Source organism: Heloderma suspectum, chromosome 2 (genome assembly GCF_057233095.1).
Source record: "Heloderma suspectum isolate Gila_16-S chromosome 2, 16-S_ref, whole genome shotgun sequence".
NCBI classification, from domain to species: domain Eukaryota; kingdom Metazoa; phylum Chordata; class Lepidosauria; order Squamata; family Helodermatidae; genus Heloderma; species Heloderma suspectum.
In genome coordinates, this window is record NC_139459.1 from 160,787,887 (window position 1) to 160,801,938 (window position 14,052).

Sequence of the window (14,052 nt, forward strand, 5' to 3'; positions counted from 1 at the left end):
CCTGCGGATCCCCCCCAGGACGGGACTTACCTGGGGCGGATCTTCTGGGCGGTGGCGGCTGCGGCGGCCACAACTGGCAGCCACCGTAGCAGCCAGCATTTGTGTCCTGCTGGGCTGCCATGATAGGCTACGTAAGTATTTATGTAGCCTATCATGGCAAAGAGCAGGGGCGCAAACGGCGCCATTTGCATGGCCGTCTTTACCATGATAGGCTACGTAAATACTTACGTAGCCTATCACGGAAAGAGCAGCGGTGGAAACGGCATAGCGGCTGCTGTTTGCACCCATGCTCTTTGCTGTGATAGGCTACGTAAATACTTACGTAGCTTATCATGGCAGCCTGGCAGGACACAAATGGTGGCCACTACGGTGGCTGCCATTTGCGGCTGCAGCAGCTGGCCAAGAAACCAGCTGCCACTGCCACCGCCGAAGCCACCGCTGCCAGAACATCCGCCCCAGGTAAGCTTTGTCCCGGGGGGGATTCCACGGGGTGGCGGGGGGGTGGGAGGCCGTTCTGCCACGGGTTTCGGGGGGCTGAATGCCAGTGCATTCGGGCTCACTCAAATCCATGGCAGAATTCTTCGCTATTCCTACTTAAATCTCTGCATTGCTGCTAGGTTTTATTCTGGTTGCACTTGTATACTGTAGTTTTAAGCCTTTGTATTGTTTTATGCTGTTAGGGATGGACGAAAGTCCCTTACCTGATCTCGCAGCTTGCTTTGCGGTGGGGGGGAGGCGCTCCGTCCCTCCCCCCAAAATTCTGGCCGGGGGGGAGGCGCCCCATCCCTCCCCCCGAAATTTCTGGCTGGGGGGGAGGTGCCCCGTCCCTCCGGCTGAAATTCTGCCCAGGGGGGAGGCGCCCCGTCCCTCCGGCCGCAAAACCTCGTCTCCTGCCGGGACTCAAATGGCGGCGGCTGTAGCCGCCGCCGTTTGCATCCCTGCAGTCAGCCGTGATAGGCTACGTAAATGTTTACGTAGCCTATCACGGCTGACTTTGAAAAAAAAAGCGTGTACGCAAATGGCAGCGCCCATGGGCGCCACGATTTGCGTTCCTTATTTGGGCATGTGTAGTCTACGTAAACATTTACGTAGACTACGGCGAAAATAAGGGCAATGCTATTTGCGTTGCCCTTGTTTTCGCTGTAGTCTACGTAAATGTTTACGTAGACTACATGTGCCCAATTAAGGAATGCAAATGGTGGCGCCCATGGGCGCCGCCATTTGCGGACGCATTTTTTTTTTCTCCCCAAAGTCAGCCGTGATAGGCTACGTAAACATTTACGTAGCCTATCACAGTGTTATTTGAAAATCTAGCCACGATAGGCTACGTAAATCTTTATGTAGCCTATCATGTTTGTTGTTGTTTTGGGTTTTTTTACTTGGAAATGGCGGCGGTGGCAGCTGGTCGGAAGACCGGCCGCCTCCGCCGAACCGCCACCGAACCGCTGCCGAACAAGGTAAGTCCCATCCCGGGGGGGTGGCGGACCGTTTCTCCACCAATTTCGGGGGGCCCAATGCGTTGACATTCGGCCTCCCGGAGATTCGTGGAGAAATTCTCTGACAGCCCTAGCTGTACTTTATTATTTTAATTTTTGTGAACTGCTATTGGGTGGTATATAAATGTGATAAATAAATATCTGAAGGGTTTCCCTAGTTGAAGGGCTGTCAAGTCCAAGTCCAGTTCAAACATAAAGAACTAGAAGAAAGGATAGCAGGGGTTTTGAAGCCCATCCACAGTTAGCACCTGGACAGCCAACTGAGTAGGTGGTACACAGGTCTCCTGGAGCCAATCTACATGGCCGATTTAGTGCAGAGGGAGAGCACATCAGGGTTGTTTGCAACAGATGATGCTGTTGCCAATCTGCAGCAACCCAGCAGCTTCCCTCTAGAAAAGGTGCATTCTTGAAAAGTCGTTTTAGTGCGTTGTTTTCCTTAAACGAGGCTCCCACGCATTAAATCCTGGGTGTGCCTTGTTTCTGTGACCTGGCTGTGGCCTGGCAGTGACCTGGTCAAGGGGTGGGGCCACCTCTTTTTCGTCCCAGTAGGGCACTTTTGGACACAGACTCCCTTTCCCACTTAGTACTTCTTTGCAGTAGCACTGTTTTTCCATTCACAATAGTGGAGTAGCCTGCTTTACCCATGCAGAAAGGTAGCCTGTTTCCACCATTCACAATAGCACAGTAACGCTGTTTCAAGCATTCACGATACTGGATTAGTCTGCTTTACCCTTTCATACTCGGCTATGATCTCTTTGTCCTTTTTGGATCTGCTTGGGGTTGACATTATCTACACAGTTCTCCTTTAAGAGTGAGACGAAAGACTCTGAGAGATTTGTATTAACAATATTGCCATCCAGTGGAGACCTTTCTTGAGAGGAAGAGGGAGGCAGGGGCAGGTGACACACTCTGCTGTGTGTCCCACCCTGGATCTGCCAGTACTCAGAGTGAAAGGTGGGGCACCCCGCCCAAAAAAAAGCTGAAAGGAAGACTTTAGGCTAGCCACCAAGAACTGGAAAAGAGAGAGGATGAAGTGGCAGGGTGAACTATTTCGCTGCCCTTTGGCAAGTGCTCTTCTCTTGTTGCTTGAGGCCTGGGGACCCAGGCGAGGTGCCATCACTCCACAAATCAAGACTGAGAGCAGAGTCCTTCTCCTGTGAGAAGGGCTTGTGATATTATATGGTAAATTCTAACTCTGGCTGAATCTACACATAGCAGTTATGTGCTTTCAGCATTTTGCACACCATGGTCTGGGCATGTGGTAGGCCTGGCATTTTCCCAGACCTTGCCTTTACAATGCTTTTGTGGAAGATGGAAGGGAGAACGTAAAAGTGTGTATTGGTGTGTTTCCATTTTTTAAGGAACCTTTTTCATATAGAATCATAGAATAGTAGGGTTGGAAGGAGCCTAAAAGGCCATCGAGTCCAACCCCCTGCTCAGTGCAGGAATCCAAGTCAGAGCATCCCTGACAGATGGCTGTCCAGCCTCGTCTTGAATGCCTCCAGTGTGGGAGAGCCCACCACCTCCCTGGGTAATTGGTTCCATTGTCGTATTGCTCTAACAGTCAGGAAGTTTTTCCTGATGTTCAGCTGGAATCGGGCTTCCTGTAACTTGAGCCCATTATTCCGTGTCTTGCGTTCTGGAATGATCGAGATCCTGGCCTTCCTCTCTGTGATGACCTTTCAAGTACTTGAAGAGTGCTATCATATCTCCCCTCAGTCTTCTCTTCTCCAGGCTAAACATGCCCAGTTCTTTCAGTCTTTCTTCACAGGGTTTTGTTTCCAGTCTTCTGATCATCTTTGTTGCCCTCCTCTGAACCCTCTCCAGCTTCTCTGCATCCTTCTTAAAGTGTAGTGCGCAGAACCGGACACAGTACTCCAGATGAGGCCTAACCAGTGCTGAGTAGAGGGGAACTAGTACTTCCCGGGATTTGGAAGCTATGCTTCTATTAATGCAGCCCCAAAGAGCATTTGCCTTTTTTGCAGCCACATCACATTGTTGGCTCATATTCAGCTTGTAATCGACAACAATTCCCAGATCCTTCTCGCTTGTCATGTTGTTGAGCCACGTATCCCCCATCTGGTAACTGTGCATTTGGTTTCTTTTTCCTAGGGGCAGAACTTGGCATTTATCCCTATTAAATGTCATTCTTTTGTTTTCTGCCCAGCGCTCCAGTCTATCCAGATCACTTTGAATTTTGTTTCTGTCTTCCAAAGTATTAGCTATCCCACCCAATTTTGTGTCATCTGCAAATTTGATCAGCATTCCCTGCACCTCCTCGTCCAAGTCATTAATAAAAATGTTGAAGAGCACTGGGCCCAGGACTGAGCCTTGCGGTACCCCACTCATTACCTCTTCCCAGTTTGAGAAGATCCCGTTGATGAGCACTCTTTGAGTCCGACTCTGTAGCCAACTGTGGATCCACCTGATTGTTATTTCATCTAGCCCACTTGGAGCTAGTTTGCTCATCAGGATATCATGGGGGACTTCGTCAAAAGCTTTGCTGAAGTCGAGGTATATTAGGTCTACAGCATTCCCATGGTCCACAAGGGAGGTTACTTGATCAAAAAATGAGATCAGAATGACTTGTCTGGCAGGATTTGTTCTTGACAAATCCATGTTGGCATCGAGTAATCACTGCATTGTTTTCAAGGTGCTTCCAGATGGATTGCTTTATCATGTGCTCCAGAATTTTCCCAGGGATTGATGTCAGACTGACTGGTCTGTAGTTCCCACGTTTCTCCTTTTTACCCTTTTTGAAGATAGGGATATTAGCCCTCCTCCAGTCATCTGGCACTTCACCTGTCCTCCATGATTTCTCAAAGAGAATAGACAGCAGTTCTGAGAGTTCTTCTGCCAGTTCCTTTATTACTCTAGGATGCAGTTCATCTGGCCCTGGAGATTTGAACTCATTCAGAGTAATTTCTTTCCTCTGTCTTTTACTATGCATGTAGCTGAAGAAAGCCTTTTTGTTGCTTTTAGCATCCCTCGCTAACCTCAGCTCGTTCTCAGCTTTAGCCTTCCTGATGCCGTCCCTGCAATTCTGTGCTACCTGCCTGTACTCTTCCTTTGTTGCTTGGCCTTCTTTCCACTTCCTATATGTGTCCTTTTTTGTTTTCAGGTCATCCCTAAGCTTTTTGTGAAGCCACAGTGGCTTCTTCTGTTGTCTTCCACCTTTTCTTCTTCTTGGAATTATTTGTAATTGTACCTTGAGAATTTCCTTTTTTAAAAGCTCCCACCCATCTTGGATTTCTTTTCTCGTTAGAGTCGCTTGCCATGGGACCTTACTGATCATTGTTCTGAGTTTATTAAAATCAGCTTTCCTAAAATCCAGGGTACGCGTTTGACTACGCTTGGATTTTGCTTCCCTTAGAACCAAGAACTCAAGTACAACATGGTCGCTTTCCCCCAGAGTTCCTGTAGCTGCTACTTTATCCACTAAGTCATCTCTGTTGGTTAGGATCAAGTCAAGGATAGCCGATCCTCTAGTTCCTTCCTCTACTTTCTGTAGGAGGAAGTTATCCACCACACAAGACAGTAATTTCCTGGAGGGGCCATGTTTTGCAGAATTTGTCTCCCAACAAATATCGGAGAAATTGAAGTCCCCCATTACTACTACACCATGCTTCCTTGAAACATTGGCTATTTGCTTTTCAAAAGTTTCATCCTCGTTTTCTCCTTGATTGGGTGGGCAGTAGTAGACTCCGACCACCAGGTTCCTTTTATTCTTTGCTCCATTTATTTTGATCCAGATGCTCTTGATGGGGCTACCAAGCTCCTCCTCCTGTATTTCTGTGCAGAGATATGTATTTTTCACATACAGTGCAAGCCCACCTCCCTTTCTGTTCCTCCTGTTCTTTCTGAACAAGTTATATCCTTCAATTGCTGTATTCCAGTCATGAGAGTCATCCCACCAAGTCTCAGTTAAACCTATCAAGTCATAATTTCCCTCCTGTATTAAGAGTTCAAGTTCGTTCTGTTTGTTTCCCATACTCTGGGCACTAGTAGTATATAGACATCGAAGACCATGTGCTTCATAGACTGGCTTTCTTCCTACATGTGTCTGAAGACTATCAGCAAGCTTGAGTTTTGCTGATTCGCACATCCCTAATATCAACCTGTCTGCCAAATAACTCACTGCCTGACTGCCACAGAATTGTATGTGTTGCAGAGGATTCTGGAGCATATTCCAGGGCATATGCTCAGTCTTTGCAAGGCACTACCCAGCCCATGGGCCTCACACTTGCCCATGTAACAGAGTCAATCCTAGAACACACCCAATGCCCTCCCATGACTGCACATTCTAGGTAGTGACTGGCAAGCTGTATTTCAAAGAACCTTAATGGCCATTACTGATCTCACTGAGGAACCCAGGGTTGCAAGGAACACAGTTTGAAAACCACTGGCATGTGTGTGTGTGTGTATTATATATACGTGTGTGTGCGTGTGTGTGTGTGTGTATCTCTCTCTCTCTTTCTCTCTCTGTGTGTGTATTTATGCAATAGTTATTTTTTATTATTGCCCATCATTCTGGGGATTTGCATTTTTCTCATCAAATAGTTACTACAAATAAACAGCATAATAATTCAGCCAATTTATTTAATGAATATTTGTTTCGAAATGGAAATATAAAGGCACACTCTGAATTCTTTCTAACAAAACATTAAGGCACCTTGATGAAATTTTGTTACTCCCTTCACAAGGTTTCTTACATAGTTGACATACAAATATGGCAGAAGAAGCAAATAAACTAGTTATAAAAACAACAATTTACAAACAAATCCACATTAATAATGGAAATTAGCAGAGCATTTTTGATACAAAAGCTTCCAAACCAAGTCCAAATGAAGTATTTCTTCCCAAACAGGAATAAGTTTTTGCATTCATTTCATTGATCTATTCTGTTTTCAAAAATTCAGTGATTCAAATAAGGATTTGTTTGTTTTTATAAAGGCTAACATTTTATCAACCTTATCTTTGGTGCAGCAATGGTCTTCTGTACAGAAATACTATAGTCAATATATTTTTATTTTCAACTTTAAGATTCATCTAGATGATTTAATACAATGGCTCATGAATAAGACCCCTTGAATTCAATGGGGCTTACTTTTATTAGGATACTTATACAACTGTTGATTTCAGTAGGAACTAACACACACTCCATAAAGCAGAGGTCTTCAGACAGAGTGTCAAATGCACAATGCAGACAAGCTAGAGGTCTTGGATTTAAACTGACTTAGCCCTACTGAAATCAGCAGCACTTCTCTCTTTTGGATTCAGGTCGTTCAGTTCACCTGGCTGTAGTTCAATCTGGCTAAACCTTCAGTTTACATGTTCAGCCAAGGAAAGTGGCATCAGCCATAATTATTCTTAAATGCCAGTTCTGTTGATATCCACAGAACTAATAGCCACGTTGTGCTTTGTACAGAGCTACAGACACCCAAGTACAAAATGCAAGAAGCTTCAGCTGAGAGTGGGGAACATGAACTTCAATCACTGTTTTCCTCGGCAAAATACATGGATGTAGCAGTCAGGAAAGGATCTGGCCCCACATCCATAAAGAAAAGTGGTTATTGTTAAATGCATGTCTTTTCTACTTGGGTATCTGCATTTGGGTACAAAATGGACAGGAAAAAGATTCAACAAAGGCAATCCATGAACAGGTTTCTTTGCGCAGATGATCCTTCTGGGCTAGTTCCTTAATGTACAAAAGAATACAGCAGGTGAGGGAAGAATCCCCGTTCAGCATCCCCACATGCATAACACACATATGGAGAATCTGAATCCAGGCCAGGCAACCTCCCCCACCCTTTACTCCTCTAATGCCTCTAACAGGTGAGCAGGAATACTGATCATGTTTGAGAGGAAGCTCCTTATGTAGTACTGTCTGCTGCTATGTGCAAGATGTGCAAGATAGGAGCAAATGTCTTTGCTGTGTGTTTTGGTTTGGAACATTAGACAATATGTAACCAATCCAGTAACATGCCTGAACATTTGTATTTTCAGATGGTAGTTCTATGCAACGATGCAAACAAAGATCCTATGCCAATTCTTATTATGAATTTTAAAGGTAACATTGTAAGAGTCACAGTCACATTTAATGTCATTAATGTTTAATCAGATGATGTCATAATGACATAATCCTGAAACATTATGGTTTTGCTAGGTTTACATAGCTTTTACATTTTGCCACTTAAAATTTTATTTACTTCAGATAGGATGTAACTTAATTTATGTAGTTCTGATTCATAGAAAATGGATACAGTCTGAGTTAATCCCTGATTATTAGGCATATTTTTAGGAAGTGCTTTCTACCACATGTACTCCCGTGTGATTTTATGGGTTAGTGGATGGTACGTCCAATGGTTAATGAGAGCACAGGTTTCAGTAAATGTTTTTCTTTGTGAAACAATATTCTCCCTTGTGACCTTTTTGTTTTATGAATTCTTTTCTCAAAGCCTCAGCTCTTCAGTTCTCTTTCTGTGAATTCTCTTTCTGTGGATTCTGTTTTCTTGCAGAAGGACGGACAAGCCTTGTTCTTCTCCGTGGTGATCCTGCTGAACCCAAAAAAGATGTGTGGATGTTATAACCATACATGTATGTATGTATGCATGTATTTTTAAAAAATTAAACCGCCTTTCATCCTTGTGGATAGCAGGGCGGTGTGCAACAGTATGAATAATTATCATACAAATAAAAACAATAAAACCACATAATCAGAAATGAACGCTTCCCTATGGGAAACCCCCTCCCCCCAATCCCTAAACATAGTAAAGTAGCATGCAAATCAGTGAGAAGACTCTTGATATCTAGTTATGAGGGTGGGTGAGGGAAGGGCTGAGCTGATCCTCTCCTATAGATGATGCATCTATCCTTGCTTTACAAGGCAAGCATAAGACTGAAAAGCCTCTGCTCTTTTGTGGCTCTGCCCATAGTACATTATTGTTTCATTCACTGATAGTATATGTTCAATGCGGTACATCTGAAGTTCATATTTTGTGGAAGGAGCTTTTCATGTATTTCTGCCATGAATTAATTTCTCTCTAAACCAGAGATGCAAAACCTCCCCCTCCCCCTCAGGGTGCCCAGACCCCACCACCACCGCTGAATTCCTCACTGCCTGTACTCTCCCTCCCCCAGAGATCCTCTCTTTTCCCACTGTTACTAGCAGCGGGGAAAGAGCAATATATAACAGGGTCACTGGGGAAGGGGTGGAGAGAAGGCTCTCTATTCCCTTCCTCAGAGACCTTTATACAGATCGTTGGTGTGTGTGTGTGTGTGTGTGTGTGTGTGTATTACATTTCTATACGCCCAATAGCTGAAGCTCTATGGGCAGTTCACAGAAATTAAAACCACAAAATACAGACTAAAAACAGTAAACAATATAAAAGCTTAAAACTACAGTATAAAAATACAACAAGAATACAATCTAGCAGCAATGTAGAGATTTAAAATACCGAAAACAGCAAAGTTAAAAGACTATAAAAGCTGGGAAAATAAAAAAGGTCTTTACCTGGCGCCTGAAAGATTATGACGTAGGCACCAGGCAAACCTCTCTTGAGAGCTCATTCCACAGCCAGTGTGCCACAGCAGAAAAGGCCCTCTTCCTGGTAGCCACCCGCCTCACTTCCTTTGGCAGGGGCTCACGGAGAAGGACCACTGAGGATGATCTTAGGGTCTGGGCAGGTGTGTGTGTGTGTATAATAAAGCAATTGGCAAAGCATTCTTTAATGTATATGCTTTAATTTCTATCAAATGTTTTGGTTTCTCTCTTCATCAGTGACAGTCAAAGTGACACATATAATGTGTGCATGTGTTTGTTACGCGTCTGTATGTGCATGCACCCCTGTTCTAAATGCCTATTAAAACATTACCAGCTTTTGTAAATTAGATTGTCCACAAAGGATCTCCCAGCCTGCATTGAACTGCAACCTGTTTATCACTTCCAGTTAAGCACTGAAGTTATTTTACAGGTAAACATAATAGGGCCTTCTTTGTACCTTGTACCCTTCTGGATGTTTGCACTTTCTTTACAGGTGTTTCTAAAAAGAAAAAGTGTTGCAGTCATACATAATTTATCATAGGCATTTGAAACAGAGCAGTAACATATCTTCAAAATTACAATTTTGACAAATTGTAAAGTTGAATTACTTGTTCAGTTATGTTGAGTTTTAGACCACTGGAGAAATAACTAATTTTTATATATTTTCCACCAATTCATTTGCTGTGTTTTTTGTGAACATTATTCAGTGACAAGAAGTACAGTCCACAAAATGCTATTCCCTGTTCATAGAAAACTAGCATGTCAAGCAGAAGCGCACCCCAGCCTAGTCTCATTCCTGACATGCAAGAAATCTCCCCACCCCCACCCCAAGGAGGCGTATTCAGTCATGTGGGTCCCTATCTGCATTCAGAAATAGTATCAGCCAGACACAGGTTTACCACCTCCGTGAGATATGGGCCAGTGTGCGCATTTAAAGATACAGACTGGGATCTGAAGAGCTACTTTGAACATGCTCAGGCGCTTAGGCATGCACAGTACAGAACTGTCTTGTTATGAGGCATGGGCATTGGTGTTCAGGAAATAAAAACCCAGCCTTTTGGGGGCACATGGCACTAGCTGACCAGTTCTTTGGATCCTGGCCACACTCCTAGAACGTGATAATATAAGAGTGTGATCCAGCCAACGTTAAACACTTTTAAATCACATTGATTTCAACAGAAGAGATTTAAGCATGGCCCCATAGTTTGGAAAAATAAAATATATTCAATGACATGGCAGTCTGAACTTTACTGCAAATAAGAGAAGAAATACATGAACTGGTTGCCCTATGCACATTATTTCAACAAACTACTGTAAGAGGATCTTTGTTTCTTCTTCCCAGCAACCTTGGGAGGGTCCTGGGTAGAACCTGATACCATCTCTATATCTGGTAGAGCCTCATTTGAATGGGTTAGGTCTAGATTTATATTGGATCAACTGCTCTGGCAGAAGTGGCGTTCTCCACTCCCTCCTTCCTATGGCAGCCCCTCCAGCCCCCTAAAAATACTACACAGAGAGTAAAGAGACCCTGCTGAATGGGGAAAGCTGTGGTGTGTATATGTGGGGGGGGGGTTTTCCCCAAAAATCATGTGGGGGCCTTTCCATGAATAGAGCCCTTCCTATCATGGAAGATTTCTTTCTCTTGTGGAAGCCCCTCCTCCTACTTTCCGTCTTAAGACTGTAAACAAATACAGACTCCGTGGCTTGGACATTCCCCCCGCCCTTTCCCACCCTTTGTTTACCATCTTGCCTGACAGAGTTCTGGAGAACTCAAAAGCCTGCATCGTATTTTGTGACCTTTGAGTTGGCTTAATAAACAGTGATATTGATTTTGGTAATTTTCTGTGATTTTTTTTCTCTTGGCCAACACAGCTACCTTTGCAGTTTGTAGTAGAACTCTACAATTTAACAGGCTGAGGCTAGAAGTACAATTTTTGGATGGAGATGCTGCCAAAGATACCTGCTACACACACATAATGCTGAGCTGTTTTTGAAACCTTTCATCTAGGAATATGCGAAGGCACTATAGAATTTCACACGTCCCTCACACACCCATTCTGGATACCAGCTCCAATGTCTCTAGTTTGCTTGGATTTATGCAACACCTAAATATTTGAACAGATGTTCTACATATGCAGTGCCATACTGCAGTTATGAATATGATTAGGGATGTAAGAGAATTCCGCCACGAATCTCGGGGAGGATGAATGCCAGCGCATTCGGCCCCCCGAAATCGGTGGCGGAACGGTCTGCCCCCCGCCCCCCCCGGGACGGGACTTACCTTGGGCGGATCTTCCTGGCGGCGGCGGCTGTGGCGGCGGCTTGGCGGCTGCGGGTCTTCCGACTGGCTGCCGCCGCCGCCATTTCCAGTTAAAAAAACAAAAAAAGTGATACGCTACGTAAAGATTTACGTAGCCTATCACGGCTAGATTTTTCAAAAACACCGTGATAGGCTACGCAAATGTTTACGTAGCCTATCATGGCTGATTTAAAAGAAAACAACAACAACGTGCGTACACAAATGGTGGCGCCCATGGGCGCCGCCATTTACGTTCCTTATTTTGGCATGTCTTAGTCTACGTAAACATTTGCGTAGACTAAGATGGTGAAAATAAGGGGAACGCAAATAGTGTAGTGTCTACGCTATTTGCGTTCCCCTTATTTTTTCCGTCTTAGTCTACGTAAATGTTTACGTAGACTAAGATATGCCAAAATAAGGAATGCAAATGGCAGCGCCCATGGGCGCCGCCATTTGCGTACGCACTTTTTTTTTTTTAATCAGCCATGATAGGCTACATAAACATTTACATAGCCTATCACGGCTGACTGCAGGGATGCAAATGGCGGCGGCTATGGCCGCCGCCATTTGCATCCCTGCTAGCCAGCAGCTGGATGTCTGGCCACTGGCGGAGCCAGCCGACGGTTCCGCAGAATCCCTGTGGAGCGGAGCCGGCCGGCCAGGATTCGGGGGGGGGGGGACAGAGCGCCTCCCCCCGAGCATCAGCATAACCCGCGAACAGGTAAGTGACTTTCGTACATCCCTAAATATGGAGACCTATTTTAAATACAATTTGGCATTTCCTTTAATTGTGTAGTATGTCTTGAACAAAACCTTCACATGCTATGTTCAACTAGCTCAATTCACTCAATTATTTTTCTGGTAAAATAGATATATTGTAGCCTTCTTATAAGAAAGAAATCTAAGGAAAGGAACTGACATTTTGCACTCTAGACTAAGGGCACAATCCTATGGTTGCTAGACAGCGTCTAGACAGCCATAGGATTTTTTGGTTTCTGGGAACTGAGCTTGGAGCCAGTGCTCCAAGGCTGGTTCCCAGAAATTCAGCTTGCTGCCTGCACCTCCTCGTAAGAGGTGTGATTCGTCCCTGGCTCTGTGCTCAGAAGAGCAGCACGGAGTGGCTGAAAAGGGGGCGTTCCCAGGGGTGGGACGGGGACTGCGGAAGCACCATTATGACACTTCCTATGCGCCATCCAGCCTCCCCCCTCTCCAAAATTGGCTGTGTAGCCACCAATGCAGAGTGGCAGGAGCATGGAGAAGATCCCCTCCGCGCTCCGCCCACCCTGTACTGGATAGTCAGCTGCCTCTAAGTTCAGAGGTGGCCAACTATCCCCATAGGATTGTGCCCTAAGATACAAGAAATGAATTAATAAGGCTTCACTCATTCCTTGTATTGTACTTAGAACTTGTCATTGAAACAGAGAACTATTCTGTTCATGACCAATCACATTCTTCAATGACTAAGTCATAACTATACAAAGCACTGCTACTTTTACTTAGGGAACAGAACAGACATTCCATGCAACAAAACCACATAAACAACTGGGTACGGTGAGGTGAGAATTAGAAGCTTTGCCTGTTCTGTTTCTGGCCCTAACTGATTTCCATGCAAGTAATTATAAAGCTTCACCTACAGCAATGGTTGGATGTGAGGATGGTTCATGTAACTGCATAACTAACCTTCCAGACGAATTTTCTTTATTTCTGTCTCGATAATCTGTGGGTCTCCCTCAATTACTTTAGTAACCTTGGTGTACTCAGATCCAGCTATGGTAAGCATTAAAAAAAAGCATCAGTTATCGATAGCATTTTTGAGAGGAAAGGGATCCAGACTTGAAAGTCTTACAGTGGATGGGTGCATCTTTATTCAGGAAAGCCATGGACAAATGCCAAAAGGTTTTCTTAAAAGTGAAGTGATACACTGAGGGCTATTCTAGGGCAGGCAGCTAAGCACTGCCAACACCTGGCATGTTGCACAAAACATGTAAAGTTCACGGTGCAATAATCTTAGTGCTTGGTGTGTTGCTTTAGGCAAGGGGAGGATTTTGTTTCATGGGCTTTGGGCATTTTGGACTGGAAAAAGGAAAAATCTGAATGCTTCCAAAATTGCTATCATTATTGCAGCACCAAACGCAAGTACGGGGCGTATGTGTGTATGGCTACTCAAGTATCAAAACATTACATGGGAAGCCAGTAAAAAAGGGGCTGGAAGAAGCAAGGAAAAGTGAGAAAACAATGAAGGTAAATACATCTGTTCAACTGATTCACTCAGTCAAGGATAATGCTTTTAGTAGTTACCTCCCAAAAGCAAGAAGAAGAAGAAGAGAATTCAATGGTTCATTTTACAGCATTTCAGGACGTATGGGAGAGGTTCCAATTACTGCAAGTGCTCAGAGCCTCATCAGTTGAACACATGAAAGTGTTTCATTAATCCAGCTAGCCCATTACTGCCCACTTCGACTGGCAGAGGATCTCTGCAGTCTCAGGCGGGGGCATTTTTCAACCCTGCTACCTGAGATGCTTTTAAATTGAGGCTGGGGAGTGAGTCTGGTATATCTGGCATGCAAAGCATACATTCTACCACTAAGATAATCCATATCCATGATATATAATTTATTAGAACTGTAATTTATCACACTCTTGGTGATCAGAGTAATGGTTTTTGTTGCACATGTTTGTATCAAAGAACCAGAAGCAAAGAACTGAAGGTAGGG

General features: G+C 44.4%; 1 protein-coding gene across 6 annotated transcripts in view; it reads right to left on the bottom strand.

The window, feature by feature from the left end:
- Positions 1-6,068: 6,068 nt before the first annotated feature.
- The window catches only part of POSTN (periostin), a 55,996-nt gene continuing 48,012 nt past the window's right edge, over positions 6,069-14,052 (bottom strand). For 2 of the 6 annotated variants that reach the window (XM_084835465.1, XM_084835463.1), the window contains 3 exons: positions 13,019-13,105; positions 9,497-9,538; positions 6,069-8,053 (listed from right to left, as the gene is read on the bottom strand). In XM_084835465.1, coding sequence (XP_084691591.1) covers positions 7,965-8,053; positions 9,497-9,538; positions 13,019-13,105 — 218 coding nt within the window. In that variant the 3' untranslated portion in view covers positions 6,069-7,964. The remainder of the gene's footprint in view (positions 8,054-9,496; positions 9,539-13,018; positions 13,106-14,052) is intronic. The other 4 variants (XM_084835466.1, XM_084835464.1, XM_084835467.1 and 1 more) reach the window with 3 other exon arrangements.